This window comes from Oncorhynchus gorbuscha, linkage group LG22 (genome assembly GCF_021184085.1).
Source record: "Oncorhynchus gorbuscha isolate QuinsamMale2020 ecotype Even-year linkage group LG22, OgorEven_v1.0, whole genome shotgun sequence".
Lineage (NCBI taxonomy): Eukaryota > Metazoa > Chordata > Actinopteri > Salmoniformes > Salmonidae > Oncorhynchus > Oncorhynchus gorbuscha.
The window spans coordinates 49,793,278-49,811,069 of record NC_060194.1 but is presented as its reverse complement, the minus strand read 5'-3'; the positions used below and the strand labels follow the sequence as shown (position 1 = coordinate 49,811,069).

Genomic DNA, 17,792 nt, shown 5'->3' with positions numbered 1-17,792 from the left:
ATACTTGTTCGCCAAACCCACTGGCTCCAGGTCCTCTATAAGTCTTTAGTAGGTAAAGCCTCGCCTTATCTCAGCTCACTAGTCACCATAGCAGCACCCACCCGTAGTACGCGCTCCAGCAGGTATATTACATTGGTCACCCCCAAAGTCAATTCCTCCTTTGGCCGCCTTTCCTTCCAGTTGTCTGCTGCCAATGACTGGAACGAATTGCAAAAACCACTGAAGCTGTCAGAGCAGCTCACAGATCACTGCACCTGTACATAGCCCATCTGTAAATAGCCCATCCAACTATCTCATCCCCATATTGTTATTTATTTTTTTGCTCCTTTGCACCCCAGTATCTCTACTTACATTCATCTTCTGCACATCTATCACTCCAGTGTGTAATTGCTCAATTGTAATTACTTCACCACTACGGCCTATTTATTGCCTTACCTCCCTTATCCTACCTCATTTGCAGACACTGTATATAGATGTTTCTATTGTGTTATTGACTGTACGTTTGTTTACTCCATGTGTAACTCTGTGTTGTTGTTTGTGTCGCACTGCTTTACTTTATTCTTGGCCAGGTCGCAGTTGTAAATGAGAACTTGTTCTCAACTGGCCTACCTGGTTAAATAAAGGTGAAAAAAACATGTATATATTTAAACTCGAGGCTGTAATTGCTGCCAAAGTTGCTTCAACAAAGCATTGAGTAAAGGGTCTGGATACTTATGTAAATGTAATATTTTCATGTTTTATTTTTAACAAATTAGCTAAATTTCTACAAACCTGTATTTGCTTTGTCATTATTGTTTGTATATTAATGGGGGGGGGCATTTAATACATTTTAGAAACTGGCTCTTCGCTGCGCCTACCCGCTCGTCTTTACTCCTCTCTGCCCCTCCCTGCTCCTTCCTATCCTCTCTAACGTAACAAAATGTGGAACAAGTCAAGGGGTCTGAATACTTTCCGAATGTACTGTATATCTGTAGTTCAGACCTGTCATAGAGCTCTGATACCTCTAGGATAGAAGACAGCATGTATATCTGTAGTTCAGACCTGTCATAGTGCTCTGATACCTAGAGGATAGAAGACAGCATGTATATCTGTAGTTCAGACCTGTCATAGTGCTCTGATACCTCTAGAGGGTAGAAGACAGCATGTATATCTGTAGTTCAGACCTGTCATAGTGCTCTGATACCTCTAGAGGATAGAAGACAGCATGTATATCTGTAGTTCAGACCTGTCATAGTGCTCTGATACCTCTAGAGGGTAGAAGACAGCATGTATATCTGTAGTTCAGACCTGTCATAGAGCTCTGGTACCTCTAGAGGATAGAAGACAGCATGAGCCACCGCCCCAGACACACAGCCCAGCCCAAACCTCTGCTGTACTGACAGACTCTCCTGCTGCCAGTGCTGGGTGTACACCTTCATCTGGAGAGAAAGAGAGAGAGAGAGAGAGAGAGACAGAGAGAGAGAGAGAGAGAGAGAGAGAGAGAGAGAGAGAGAGAGAGAGAGAGAGAGAGAGAGAGAGACAGAGAGAGAGAGAGACGTACCAGCTAATTATCAAAATCCAGAAAAGAGCTGTTAAATTATACAACCATCTAAAAGGAAGTGACTCCCAAACCTTCCATAACAAAGCAATCGCCTACAGAGAGATTAATCTGGAGAAGAGTCCCCTAAGCAAGCTGGTCCTGGGGCTCTGTTCACAAACACAAACACACCCCACAGAGCCCCAGGACAGCAACACAATTAGACCCAAACAAATCATGAGAAAACAAAAAGATAATTACTTGACACATTGGAAAGAATTTGACCAAAAGGTAGAGCAAACTGGAATGCTATTTGGCCCTAAACAGAGAGTACACAGTGGCAGAATACCTGACCACTGTGAATGACCCAAACTTAAGGAAAGCTTTGACTATGTACAGACTCAGTGAGCATAGCCTTGCTATTGAGAAAGGCCGCCGTAGGCAGACCTGGCTCTCAAGAGAAAACAGGCTATGTGCACACTGCCCACAAAATAAGATGGAAACTGAGCTGCACTTCCTAACCTCCTGCCAAATGTATGACCATATTAGAGGCACATATTTCCCTCAGATTACACAGATCAACAAAGAATTCCAAAACAAATCCAATTTTGATAAACTCCCATATTTACTGGGTTAAATACCACAGTGTTCCATCACAGCAGCAAGATATGTTGCCACAAGAACAAACACCATTGTAAATACAACGCATATTTAGGTTGATTTATTTTCCCTTTTGTACGTTTAACTATTTGCACATCATTATTATAAATCCCTTTATATCCCCTTATAAATTATAAATTTAATTGAAGGGGGGTTTGGGGGGGGGTAAAGTATCCATATCTGAACATATTGGTTGTAAATTCTCCAGTGGCCCTTGTGTTATTACAGTATAGTACGTGTTACCTGAGCGTAGATGAGGCACTGCAGAGTTGACTGGGGGGTTCCCTTCAGCACGTTCACAGCGTTTCCCTGCCACATAGACCTCACACCACCCGCCTTTAACTCTCTGAATCCCTGGGAGGACGCCTTGGATCCGTACACCTAAATACACACACAATATCTTCTTCAATTATTAACCTCTGTCTCCAGTCCACGGATTCACGGTTCGTACAGGTAACTGCCAAAACAATAGCAACACCCATCTTGATAGGGCGGGCCACAACGAGCTTCAATTAGCAACTGTCATCGAATTTGTAAAAAAATATATATGTTTTTTTTAAACAATTCAAATTAATACATGTTGGATAATGGAAGATGGTCCAATAATCCATCAGGTTTTGAATTAATTATAGCGCATACAATACTTTACTGGCACGGATTCTAAGGAATGGAGTAGAGTGATTTTGATGGGAATTCAATATTCCATTTATTGTTAATTTACAAAAATGATTTTGGGGAAATGCACTCATATTACGATGTTGAAATGACGATATTTCTGGAGGCATTGCAAATCAATTTGTGCCACTTGTGTAGCATTACCTGGAGCTGGCAAACAGACTTAATAAATAGCCTGTAACTTAGTTTGTTGATGTTGCCTTGTGTTATTATGCAATTATTAACGTCAATGTTTAGTTAAATAAACTGGAAGTTATCGATTGTGATCATGGTCATGGCTCTATCATAAATGTATCATTCTCCACTGTATCTGAAATTAGATGTTGGCCAATCATAAAACTAAAATATAACTGCATCTAGCTCAGCAAACCATCACAAAGTTGAATTGAAAGGATAAACCCAGATTTGAGTCAGTAGCCTATTGAAATAACAAGTCAATCTAACAAACGGGCCGTTTATAAAGGTTTGTAGTCTTAACATCTAACACATAATAAAGGCACAATTACCAAAAAAAGACATGTATTTTTATTTTTTAAGTTGGTCAAAGTGTTTCGTCTACAGAGATTGAGATCCTCTGTCCGCGACTTTCACCACTCAAACTCTCCTGTCAGATTTATCAATAGTTATGCACATGGGCAAACCGGATTTATTTACAACTATAATAATATAATAATAATATATGCCATTTAGCAGACGCTTTTATCCAAAGCAACTTACAGTCATGTGTGCATACATTCTACGTATGGGTGGTCCCGGGAATCGAACCCACTACCCTGGCGTTACAAGCGCCATGCTCTACCAACTGAGCTACAGAAGGACCAATACAACACACCACAACTATAACCTGGGTGTTTTGGGCCCTGAATATTGTCCATATACCCACACCTCCTCGGCCTTATATCATAACAGTCCAAACAAGTTACATCAACATCCGTTGCTTTTTAAATGATCAGGAATTTAATAATAAGGGTGATTTAATTATTTCTCTTTGCCACATATAATTATTATTTTGATGGAAAACCGAATGTGATATTTTAGCCAATGTCGTTAAAAATAAAGTCAATATTCCTTCTTAATTTACTCAGTAACGTTACGGAAAAAGAGTTTATTAGATAAATGGCAACTCCTCTCTTGATGCAAAAAAAAATAAAATCAAAAATTGGGCCTTTCAGGTTTTCACGGGTCATTGGGCTCGAAATGTTAGCTACACCTAGCAAGCCTGCCATCAAATCCCATTAAGAGCATACCTCATTGACAGAAAAACTTGAATTGTTGCATCTCGTTGAGTCGTTCTCTGGTGGCTAGCTGGCGAAAATTGTCCCTTTTCATAAATTAGCTATGGATGGAGATAGGGATTTGGACTTGTGGTTTTCCTTAATGTTCCTTACTGTCTAATGATTATAATGGAAATTCTGATCCAACCATTAATTCATACATTGTGCCCGTGGTCTGAAAGGATGTTAGTTTAATATCTAGCTAGATGTAGAAGGCTAATGTTAACTAGCTAACGTTCCCCATGAATGGAAGTTATGGCTAGCGAGAAAGCATTTTAGCCAGGTAGCCAAGGACAACAAACAATAAAAGCTTGTACTGTATGACAGAGAGGATGTAAGATGAGTCAACATGTTTTTCTACTTGCACGAACAAGCAAGTGTAACAGTATAACTTTAGACCGTCCCCTCGCCCATACCCGGGTGCGAACCAGGGACGCCCTGCACACATCAACAACAGGCCCCCACGAAGTATCGCACTACCGCAAACTAGCTAGCCATTTCACATCTGTTACAAAAGCACACATAGGTTAGGGGGGGCTTGGCTTCCCCAGTTATTTTACCCACGCACCTCTACTGTTCTACAAGTGTCTAGAACTCGATTGGAGGAATGCGTAACGGATGTGAAACGGCTCGCTTAGTTAGCGGTACGCGCTAAATAGCGTTTCAATCGGTGACGTCACTTGCTCTGAGACCTTGAAGTAGTGGTTCCCTTTGCTCTGCACTTTTGTGGAGCGATGGGTAACGATGCTTCGTGGGTGACTGTTGTTGATGTGAGCAGAGGGTCCCTGGTTCGCGCCCGGGTATGGGCGTGGGGACGGTCTAAAGTTATAGTGTTACAAATGCGACACCATTCTATAGATTCTAAAGTGACTGGAACCCGATTGGAGGAATGCGACACCATTCTATAGATTCTACAAGTGTCTGGAACTCTATTGGAGGGATGCGACACCATTCTATAGATTCTACAAGTGTCTGGAACTCGATTGGAGGAATGCGACACCATTCTATAGATTCTAAAGTGACTGGAACCCGATTGGAGGAATGCGACACCATTCTATAGATTCTACAAGTGTCTGGAACTCGATTGGAGGAATGCGACACCATTCTATAGATTCTAAAGTGTCTGGAACTCGATTGGAGGAATGCGACACCATTCTATAGATTCTAAAGTGTCTGGAACTCGATTGGAGGAATGCGACACCATTCTATAGATTCTACAGGTGTCTGGAACTCGATTGGAGGAATGCGACACCATTCTATAGATTCTACAGGTGTCTGGAACTCGATTGGAGGAATGCGACACCATTCTATAGATTCTACAAGTGTCTGGAACTCGATTGGAGGAATGCGACACCATTCTATAGATTCTAAAGTGACTGGAACCCGATTGGAGGAATGCGACACCATTCTATAGATTCTACAAGTGTCTGGAACCCGATTGGAGGAATGCGACACCATTCTATAGATTCTAAAGTGACTGGAACCCGATTGGAGGAATGCGACACCATTCTATAGATTCTAAAGTGTCTGGAACTCGATTGGAGGAATGCGACACCATTCTATAGATTCTAAAGTGTCTGGAACTCGATTGGAGGAATGCGACACCATTCTATAGATTCTAAAGTGTCTGGAACTCGATTGGAGGAATGCGACACCATTCTATAGATTCTAAAGTGTCTGGAACTCGATTGGAGGAATGCGACACCATTCTTCCATGAGAAATTCCATCAGTTGGTGTTTTGTTGTTGGTGGAAACCGCCGTCTCAGGCGTCGCTCCAGAATCTCCCGTTCTGGTTTGAGATCTGGTGACTGAGACGGTCATGGCATATGGTTTATATTGTTTTCATGCTCATCAAACCATTCAGGGACCGCTTGTACCCTGTGGATGAGGGCTATTGTCATCCTATGTGGGCATTATCATCCTATGTGGGCATTATCATCCTATGAGGGCATTGTCATCCTATGTGGGCATTATCATCCTATGAGGGCATTGTCATCCTATGTGGGCATTATCATCCTATGAGGGCATTGTCATCCTATGTGGGCATTATCATCCTATGAGGGCATTGTCATCCTATGTGGGCATTATCATCCTATGAGGGCATTGTCATCCTATGAGGGCATTGTCATCCTATGAGGGCATTGTCATCCTATGTGGGCATTATCATCCTATGAGGGCATTGTCATCCTATGGAGGCATTGTCATCCTATGAGTGCATTGTCATCCTATGGAGGCATTATCATCATATGAGTGCATTATCATCCTATGAGGGCATTGTCATCCTATGGAGGCATTATCATCCTATGAGTGCATTGTCATCCTATGGAGGCATTATCATCATACGAGTGCATTATCATCCTATGGAGGCATTATCATCCTATGAGGGCATTGTCATCCTATGGAGGCATTATCATCATATGGAGGCATTAGCATCCTATGGAGGCATACCATGGTAGCCAAAATAATGTCCTGTACAGCCTTTTTATACATGACCCTAAGCATGATGGGAGGTTAATTGCTTAATTAACTCAGGAACCACACCTGTGTGGAAGCACCTGATTTCAATATACGTTGTATCCCTCATTTACTGAAGTGTTTCCATTATTTTTGACAGTTACCTGTAGGTCTCTACCGTTCATTTCTGTAGGGTTAGAGTTAGAGTTAGGGTTCATTTCTGTAGGGTTAGAGTTAGAGTTAGGGTTCATTTCTGTAGGGTTAGAGTTAGAGTTAGGGTTCATTTCTGTAGGGTTAGAGTTAGAGTTAGGGTTCATTTCTGTAGGGTTAGAGTTAGAGTTAGGGTTCATTTCTGTAGGGTTAGAGTTAGAGTTAGGGTTCATTTCTGTAGGGTTAAAGTTAGAGTTAGGGTTCATTTCTGTAGGGTTAGGGTTAGAGTTAGGGTTCATTTCTGTAGGGTTAGAGTTAGAGTTAGGGTTCATTTCTGTAGGGTTAGAGTTAGAGTTAGGGTTCATTTCTGTAGGGTTAGAGTTAGAGTTAGGGTTCATTTCTGTAGGGTTAGTTAGTTAGAGGGTTAGGGTTCATTTCTGTAGGGTTAGAGTTAGAGTTAGGGTTCATTTCTGTAGGGTTAGAGTTAGAGTTAGGGTTCATTTCTGTAGGGTTAGAGTTAGAGTTAGGGTTCATTTCTGTAGGGTTAGAGTTAGAGTTAGGGTTCATTTCTGTAGGGTTAGAGTTAGAGTTAGAGTTAGAGTTAGAGTTAGGGTTCATTTCTGTAGGGTTAGAGTTAGAGTTAGGGTTCATTTCTGTAGGGTTAGAGTTAGAGTTAGGGTTCATTTCTGTAGGGTTAGAGTTAGAGTTAGGGTTCATTTCTGTAGGGTTAGAGTTAGAGTTAGGGTTCATTTCTGTAGGGTTAGAGTTAGAGTTAGGGTTCATTTCTGTAGGGTTAGAGTTAGAGTTAGGGTTCATTTCTGTAGGGTTAGAGTTAGGGAGTTAGGGTTCATTTCTGTAGGGTTAGAGTTAGAGTTAGGGTTCATTTCTGTAGGGTTAGAGTTAGAGTTAGGGTTCATTTCTGTAGGGTTAGAGTTAGAGTTAGGGTTCATTTCTGTAGGGTTAGAGTTAGAGTTAGGGTTCATTTCTGTAGGGTTAGAGTTAGAGTTAGGGTTCATTTCTGTAGGGTTAGAGTTAGAGTTAGGGTTCATTTCTGTAGGGTTAGAGTTAGAGTTAGGGTTAATTTCTGTAGGGTTAGAGTTAGTTAGGGTTAATTTCTGTAGGGTTAGAGTTAGAGTTAGGGTTAATTTCTGTAGGGTTAGAGTTAGAGTTAGGGTTAATTTCTGTAGGGTTAGAGTTAGAGTTAGGGTTCATTTCTGTAGGGTTAGAGTTAGAGTTAGGGTTCATTTCTGTAGGGTTGTTAGAGGGTTCAGAGTTAGAGTTAGAGTTAGGGTTCATTTCTGTAGGGTTAGAGTTAGAGTTAGGGTTCATTTCTGTAGGGTTAGAGTTAGAGTTAGGGTTCATTTCTGTAGGGTTAGAGTTAGAGTTAGGGTTCATTTCTGTAGGGTTAGAGTTAGAGTTAGGTTCATTTCTGTAGGGTTAGAGTTAGAGTTAGGGTTCATTTCTGTAGGGTTAGAGTTAGAGTTAGGGTTCTTTTCTGTAGGGTTAGAGTTAGAGTTAGGGTTCATTTCTGTAGGGTTAGAGTTAGAGTTAGGGTTCTTTTCTGAACCATGTGAATATGGGACTACGAAGTCTGGCAATGCAAAGTATTACTGGTTGTTATCAAGCTGTATTAAAGAAGTGTTTAGGTTATAATATTGTTCCTGTAGTTGTGTCTTGAGGCGGTCGATAGGAGCAGTCAGGGTTCTGGACACGGCGTCGGCCAGCCCTGCAGCCAGGACAAAACTCCTCCATTCCCCTGAGCCTGCTGACAGGTCCGGGGGCAGCTCCAGGGGCATGGTCCGGCTCTCAGCCCTGCACATCAGACAGGAAAACACCTGGACAGAAGACTACATATATCACCAACCGAGGCAGACAGGAAGACAGACACATCATATATCACCTGGAGAGGCAGACAGGAAGACTACATATATCACCAACCGACAGACAGGAAGTCTACATATATCACCAACCGACAGACAGGAAGACTACATATATCACCAACCGACAGACAGGAAGACTACATATATCACCAACAGACAGACAGGAAGACTACATATATCACCAACCGACAGACAGGAAGACTACATATATCACCAACCGACAGACAGACAGGAAGTCTACATATATCACCAACCGACAGACAGGAAGTCTACATATATCACCAACCGACAGACAGGAAGTCTACATATATCACCAACCGACAGACAGACAGACAGGAAGTCTACATATATCACCAACCGACAGACAGGAAGTCTACATATATCACCAAACAGACAGACAGGAAGTCTACATATATCACCAACCGACAGACAGGAAGTCTACATATATCACCAACCGACAGACAGGAAGACTACATATATCACCAACCGACAGACAGGAAGTCTACATATATCACCAACCGACAGACAGGAAGTCTACATATATCACCAACTGACAGACAGACAGGAAGTCTACATATATCACCAACCGACAGACAGGAAGTCTACATATATCACCAACCGACAGACAGACAGGAAGTCTACATATATCACCAACAGACAGACAGGAAGTCTACATATATCACAAGACAGACAGGAAGTCTACATATATCACCAACAGACAGACAGGAAGTCTACATATATCACCAACCGACAGACAGACAGGAAGTCTACATATATCACCAACCGACAGACAGGAAGTCTACATATATCACCAACCGACAGACAGGAAGTCTACATATATCACCAACCAGACAGACAGGAAGTCTACATATATCACCAACCGACAGACAGACAGGAAGTCTACATATATCACCAACCGACAGACAGGAAGTCTACATATATCACCAACCGACAGACAGGAAGTCTACATATATCACCAACCGACAGACAGGAAGTCTACATATATCACCAACCGACAGACAGACAGACAGACAGGAAGACTACATATATCACCAACCGACAGACAGGAAGTCTACATATATCACCAACCGACAGACAGACAGGAAGTCTACATATATCACCAACCGACAGACAGGAAGTCTACATATATCACCAACCGACAGACAGACAGACAGGAAGTCTACATATATCACCAACCGACAGACAGACAGACAGGAAGACTACATATATCACCAACCGACAGACAGGAAGACTACATATATCACCAACAGACAGACAGACAGGAAGTCTACATATATCACCAACCGACAGACAGACAGACAGGAAGTCTACATATATCACCAACCGACAGACAGACAGGAAGTCTACATATATCACCAACCGACAGACAGACAGACAGGAAGTCTACATATATCACCAACCGACAGACAGACAGGAAGTCTACATATATCACCAACCGACAGACAGGAAGTCTACATATATCACCAACCGACAGACAGACAGACAGGAAGTCTACATATATCACCAACCGACAGACAGACAGACAGGAAGTCTACATATATCACCAACCGACAGACAGGAAGTCTACATATATCACCAGACAGACAGGAAGTCTACATATATCACCACAGACAGACAGGAAGTCTACATATATATATCACCAACGACAGACAGACAGGAAGACAGACAGGAAGTCTACATATATCACCAACCGACAGACAGACAGGAAGTACATATATACATATATCACCAACCGACAGACAGACAGACAGGAAGTCTACATATATCACCAACCGACAGACAGGAAGTCTACATATATCACCAACCAGACAGACAGGAAGTCTACATATATCACCAACCGACAGACAGGAATCACCAACCGACAGACTACATATATCACCAACCGACAGACAGGAAGACAGACAGGAAGACTACATATATCACCAACCGACAGACAGACAGGAAGTCTACATATATCACCAACCGACAGACAGACAGGAAGTCTACATATATCACCAACCGACAGACAGGAAGTCTACATATATCACCAACCGACAGACAGACAGACAGGAAGTCTACATATATCACCAACCGACAGACAGACAGACAGACAGGAAGACTACATATATCACCAACCGACAGACAGGAAGTCTACATATATCACCAACCGACAGACAGGAAGTCTACATATATCACCAACCGACAGACAGACAGACAGACAGGAAGTCTACATATATCACCAACCGACAGACAGACAGACAGGAAGACTACATATATCACCAACCGACAGACAGACAGGAAGTCTACATATATCACCAACCGACAGACAGACAGGAAGAGTCTACATATATCACCAACCGACAGACAGGAAGTCTACATATATCACCAACCGACAGACAGACAGACAGGAAGTCTACATATATCACCAACCGACAGACAGACAGACAGGAAGTCTACATATATCACCAACCGACAGACAGGAAGTCTACATATATCACCAACCGACAGACAGACAGGAAGTATACATATATCACCAACCGACAGACAGGAAGTCTACATATATCACCAACCGACAGACAGGAAGTCTACATATATCACCAACCGACAGACAGGAAGACTACATATATCACCAACCGACAGACAGACAGGAAGTCTACATATATCACCAACCGACAGACAGGAAGTCTACATATATCACCAACCGACAGACAGGAAGACAGACAGGAAGTCTACATATCACCAACCGACAGACAGGAAGTCTACATATATCATCACCAGGAAGTCTACATATATCACAGACAGACAGACAGGAAGTCAGACAGGAAGTCTACATATATCACCAACCGACAGACAGATCACCAACGACAGACAGACAGACAGGAAGTCTACATATATCACCAACCGACAGACAGACAGGAAGACAAGACAGACAGACAGACAGGAAGTCTACATATATCACCAACCGACAGACAGACAGACAGGAAGACTACATATATCACCAACCGACAGACAGACAGACAGGAAGTCTACATATATCACCAACCGACAGACAGGAAGACTACATATATCACCAACCGACAGACAGGAAGTCTACATATATCACCAACCGACAGACAGACAGACAGACAGGAAGTCTACATATATCACCAACCGACAGACAGGAAGACTACATATATCACCAACCGACAGACAGGAAGTCTACATATATCACCAACCGACAGACAGGAAGTCTACATATATCACCAACCGACCGACAGACAGGAAGTCTACATATATCACCAACTGACAGACAGGAAGTCTACATATATCACCAACCGACAGACAGACTCCTTCAACAGGCGCTTCAGACACAGCATGCAATGTATGATCTCCTACACCTGGGTGGAGTGTGCCATTCATCAGGTAAGACACCACACACACACACACACACACACACACACACACACACACACACACACACACACACACACACACACACACACACACACACACACACACACACACACACACACACACACACACACACACACACACACACACACACACACACACACACACACATAGCAGACTACATCACACAAGGACAACAGCAGGGGTTTGAATTTTCATTGTTGGACATGAAATACTGTAAAGTCACCAGATGATGTTAATTTAGGAAATCTGTTCCCCAAGTATTCCCATGTATAATAGAGAGACGTGTGATCGTCTACAAATGTAGGAACGGTTTGAAAGGGTTTTGGTTTAGTCAAACCAGGGTAGCCTAGTGGTTAGAGTGTAGAGGTGGCAGGGTAGCCTAGTGGTTAGAGTGTAGAGGAGACAGGGTAGCCTAGTGGTTAGAGTGTAGAGGCGGTAGGTAGTCTAGTGGTTAGAGTGTAGAGGTGGCAGGTAGCCTAGTGGTTAGAGTGTAGAGGTGGCAGGTAGCGTTTAGTCAAACCAGTGGTTAGGGTAGCCTAGTGGTTAGAGTGTAGAGGAGACAGGGTAGCCTAGTGGTTAGAGTGTAGAGGCGGTAGGTAGAGTAGGTAGCCTAGTGGTTAGAGTATAGAGGTGGCAGGGTAGCCTAGTGGTTAGAGTGTAGAGGTGGCAGGGTAGCCTAGTGGTTAGAGTGTAGAGGCGGCAGGGTAGCCTAGTGGTTAGAGTGTAGAGGCGGCAGGGTAGCCTAGTGGTTAGAGTGTAGAGGCGGCAGGGTAGCCTAGTGGTTAGAGTGTAGAGGAGGCAGGTAGCCTAGTGGTTAGAGTGTAGAGGCGGCAGGGTAGCCTAGTGGTTAGAGTGTAGAGGTGGCAGGGTAGCCTAGTGGTTAGAGTGTAGAGGCGGCAGGTAGTTTTTTTTAAAGGGTTATGGTTTAGTCAAACATTACATCTGTTTGGTCTTCTTCTACAACTTATTTATAATTATGTTCTTGACTGTCCACTCAAGAAATGATCGGCCTGCGACTGAATCTAGTTGATGATCCCTGGACTACAGTCTGGGTTTGTATCCTGCTCGACTGCTCTGCACACCACAATACTGTGTTAAGCACTAGCTCAGGGAGCTAACACAATTCCTCGTCTCAAACACTTCGAGCGTCGTCTAATGATGATCTCCACGCTGTTGGGGCTCTAGGAAGCTAGGCCCAGGTTTCATCAGTGTGACAGACTGGTCTCTTGTTTACTACAAGACTGTGTTAGGCCTCTGAGCTAAAGGCTAGGCATTAACCCTATATGAAGGCTCAGAGAAACGAAGACCCAGGCCTCAGCGTCTCACCAGAGTGTGTTTCCATGAAGTGACCAGTTCTCCCAGGTTCTCTGCGGGGTTGAGGATGACATGCTGCAGGAACTCTCCCCAGTCCACGGTCATAGAACTGTCCTCATCCATCCTGTCAACAACAACATCAACAATGTAGCTTGTGAGGTGTGGAAACACTTTGTTGCTTTTATGAATTTTGTCTTGCTGCTTTTTGTTCTATTTTGCTCTGTCTGTATGCTACGTCTTGCTTGTCCTATGTTGCTATGTCTTGCTTGTCCTATGTTGCTCTGTCTGTATGCTATGTCTTGCTTGTCCTATGTTGCTCTGTCTGTATGCTACGTCTTGCTTATCCTATGTTGCTCTGTCTGTATGCTACGTCTTGCTTGTCCTATGTTGCTCTGTCTGTATGCTATGTCTTGCTTATCCTATGTTGCTCTGTCTGTATGCTACGTCTTGCTTGTCCTATGTTGCTCTGTCTGTATGCTACGTCTTGCTTGTCCTATGTTGCTCTGTCTGTATGCTACGTCTTGCTTGTCCTATGTTGCTCTGTCTGTATGCTACGTCTTGCTTGTCCTATGTTGCTATTGTCTATGTTGTAATCGTTTTTAATAACCTGCCCAGGGACTGCGGTTGAAAATTAGCCGGCTGGTTAAAACCGGCACTTTTACTGAAACGTTGATTAATGTGCACTGTCCCTGTAAAAATAAAAAATAAACTCAACTCAACTCAATCAAGATAATGGGTCGGCATGATGATATTCAAATGAATTAATAAACATGTTGACAGAAGTGAATGATCCTCTAAGTATCCATGTTCTTCAGGTCTGTACTGTGTTGTAGACTTGATCAAATTGTGCCCAATATAATAATTACATTGGAGTGTATGTGTGATTAGTGTTAAATTAGACATGAAGTCTGTCAATGCATGCAATTAATTGTGTTATTACATATTAATCAATATTATCACAAGGTTTTTACAATGTAATAACTGACAGAGCGGACAGTGAGAGGATAGAAAGTGTGGGGGGGGGGGGGGCGGGGGCACTCTTACATTTGTATAATTCTTTTTGCATTCGGCTTTGATATGTTCACTCCTAACTCCTTGAACAGATCTATGATTTCCTCCTGGCCAATGACCCCTAGTCAGAGAAGACAACATGACCCCTAGTCAGAGAAGACAACATGACTCCTAGTCAGAGAAGACAACATGACCCCTAGTCAGAGAAGACAACATGACCCCTAGTCAGAGAAGACAACATGACCCCTAGTCAGAGAAGACAACATGACCCCTAGTCAGAGAAGACAACATGACCCCTAGTCAATTAAGGGCTTGTCAGTAAGCATGTCACGGTAAGGTCAACCTACACCTGTTGTATTCGACGCATGTGACAAATACCATTTGATTTGATTTATGAGTTTCTAATGTTTTCTATAGACAGAGAAAGAGTTCCTTTCAAATGGATAGGGTAAGAGCAGCCTGCATGACAGTCTGTTTGTGAGGTCATGCCAAACCTGAAACAGAGAGCAGAAACAAAGCACCCAGGTTAGGTTGACAGACAGACAGACAGACAGACAGACAGACAGACAGACAGACAGACAGACAGACAGACAGACAGACAGACAGACAGGCAGGCAGGCAGGCAGGCAGGCAGGCAGGCAGGCAGGCAGGCAGGCAGGCAGGCAGGCAGGCAGGCAGGCAGGCAGGCAGGCAGGCAGGCAGACAGACAGACAGACAGACAGACAGACAGACAGACAGACAGACAGACAGACAGACAGACAGACAGACAGACAGACAGACAGACAGACAGACAGACAGACAGACAGACAGACAGACAGACAGACAGACAGACAGACAGACAGACAGACAGACAGTTGAAGTCCTCCTCCTAGTTCTGAAGGTGTGTTAAGAGTACAGCACAAGTTCCTGTTTGCTGGTGTTCTGTATATGTAATTAAAAACACAACAATGCATGCAAGTCTCCATTAGGTAAATACATTTGACCTTGAAAACTATTCATTTCAGTTTATATGATTTATGAATACAGCACTTTATGTCACGTCAATTCAAATTTCCTATGCATTATATGTGATAAATATTATATTATATATTATATGTGATGTGATAAAAAAAAGATTCTTCATTGCATCAATTACATGTAGACCTAGTGCTACTGTGCAAAAACAAAGGCAAAAGCATGCTCAGAATGTCGTCTATGACACTGGAATGCCCGTGTCCCGGGGTTGGGCCCTGAGATGAGCCTACCAGCTTTTTACGCACCCGAAGATTGGACTACACCACCATTCCACTTACCGCATTTATTCTTGTCAAGGGCCATGAAGTGAATTCTCCATTTCTTCTCTCTGTCACTCATATAGCTTAGAAATTCGTCATAATCTAAACGTCCATCCTTGTTTCGGTCATAGTTATTAACGACAGTCTGGAAAAGTTTTTAAAAAAGGGCAGTATATCATTTGGCTGCACCATATGAGTAGACATTAGACGTACATGTTAACTCTCCCGTTATGCTGCTGGTAAACTAGAATAGGCCTCACATTTTTATTTATATTAGTTATCAAATATTGTAATAAATAAATACCTGAGCCTTCTGATCTGCAGCCATAATTCCAGTTTTTTTCATCTCATTATGAAGTTCTTCCACTGATATAGACCCGTCGTTATTCTTGTCTAGTTTCACAAACAAACCACGAAACTGATCCATGATTCTTCAAAATATATATATTTTTAATTACAAAATTTGAAATGGAATATAAATAAGCACCAATTCTACAAATACTACAACTACAGGCTATTAAGGTGCAAAGGCAATGTGCTTCTTCTTCTTCTTTTTTTTTCTCCATATGAACGCTGAGTCATAAAGCACCGGCAGCCCGACTGAACATGTCTCTAATGCGGTAGATGCTCCTCTACTGCGATAGACATGATGACGATGACGCGATAGCCCAACTGTCAAGACATGAGCCTGCACTTCCACCACTGTCCACCAGGTGTAGTGCTGAGCATAGACAAACAGACTGGCCACTGGTCCAGTCAGTGTATTTAACTGATCTGAAATAGATGAGGGAGGCCGGGCCACCAGGACCCCAAATAAAAATAGACTATGACGACTTGACCCATGACAACAACAAAAAAGTCCCATTCTAACTCTCGGGTCGGTGGTCTATTGTTGTGCTATTTGTGATGAGGCTCATAGTAGGCTGATGGGTCAGAGGTCATTTAGGCCTAGTTCTGTTTGTTATGTATCAAGAAGGGATCACTCTGAGATAGGTACGGGTCAGAGAGGTATGGGTCATAGAGGTATGGGTCAGAGAGGTACGGGTCAGAGAGGTACGGGTCAGATAGGTACGGGTCAGATAGGTACGGGTCAGATAGGTACGGGTCAGATAGGTACGGGTCAGAGTGGTACGGGTCAGATAGGTACGGGTCAGAGAGGTACGGGTCAGATAGGTACGGGTAAGAGAGGTATGGGTCAGATAGGTACAGGTCAGAGAGGTAAGGGTCAGAGAGGTACGGGTCAGAGAGGTATGGGTCAGAGAGGTACGGGTCAGATAGGTACGGGTAAGAGAGGTACGGGTCAGACAGGTACGGGTCAGACAGGTACGGGTCAGAGAGGTATGGGTCATATAGGTACGGGTCAGAGGTCTATAAGCCTGGACAGTAGGCCTATAGGTCAGAGGTTAGTGTCTGTCTCATTAGGTACAGGTCAGAGGTTATAAGCCTGGACAGTAGGCCTATAGGTCAGAGGTTAGTGTCTGTCTCATTAGGTACAGGTCAGAGGTTATAAGCCTGGACAGGCTACACCTGCATTGTTTGCTGTTTGGGGTTTTAGGCTGGGTTTCTGTACAGCACTCTGATATATCAGCTGATGTCAGAAGGGCTTTATAAATACATGTGATTTGAGGCCAGTCCTCTGAATTTGGATCCTCTTACCTCTTGGTCCTTCTGTAGCTCAGTTGGTAGAGCATGGCGCTTGTAACGCCAGAGTAGTGGGTTCGATCCCCGGGACCACCCATATGTAGAATGTATGCACACATGACTGTAAGTCGCTTTGGATAAAAGCGTCTGCTAAATGGCATATATTATTATTATATTAATATATTATGGCTGATGACTTGAATGGAAAGACACCAAAACAGACTATTTCTCCATTTAAATTCAATCGACTCCCTGTCAAGTCCTCCTCCAACCGAACCACAGCCCTTTATTATAAGGCTTATAATAACCTGCTAAGTCCGTTACAATGTTCTTTTCACTCAACTTCGGATGCCAATTCCATATAGGTGGGTGTTTAAACAGAAATACAGGCATAAAAAAACGGCATCTTTGCACCTCAACAGATGAATCCCCAAAAAAAGAGTCGAATATGGGAAATGGCGTGCTACGGCAGCATTTAAGTTCTAGAAAGAGCCCCTGGATTCCAGCGAGCAGAGAAAGCATACCGGT

At 43.1% G+C, this 17,792-nt stretch overlaps 1 protein-coding gene across 1 annotated transcript in view; it reads right to left on the bottom strand.

The window, feature by feature from the left end:
- The window catches only part of slc25a24l (solute carrier family 25 member 24, like), a 31,476-nt gene extending 14,806 nt beyond the window's left edge, over positions 1-16,670 (bottom strand). Inside the window, exons 1-7 of the mRNA XM_046322060.1 lie at positions 15,928-16,670; positions 15,642-15,768; positions 14,383-14,470; positions 13,351-13,462; positions 8,394-8,565; positions 2,420-2,559; positions 1,308-1,418 (exon numbers count right to left, since the gene is read on the bottom strand). Of these exons, the coding sequence (XP_046178016.1) occupies positions 1,308-1,418; positions 2,420-2,559; positions 8,394-8,565; positions 13,351-13,462; positions 14,383-14,470; positions 15,642-15,768; positions 15,928-16,050 (873 nt within the window). The 5' untranslated portion in view covers positions 16,051-16,670. The remainder of the gene's footprint in view (positions 1-1,307; positions 1,419-2,419; positions 2,560-8,393; positions 8,566-13,350; positions 13,463-14,382; positions 14,471-15,641; positions 15,769-15,927) is intronic.
- Positions 16,671-17,792: the final 1,122 nt, after the last annotated feature.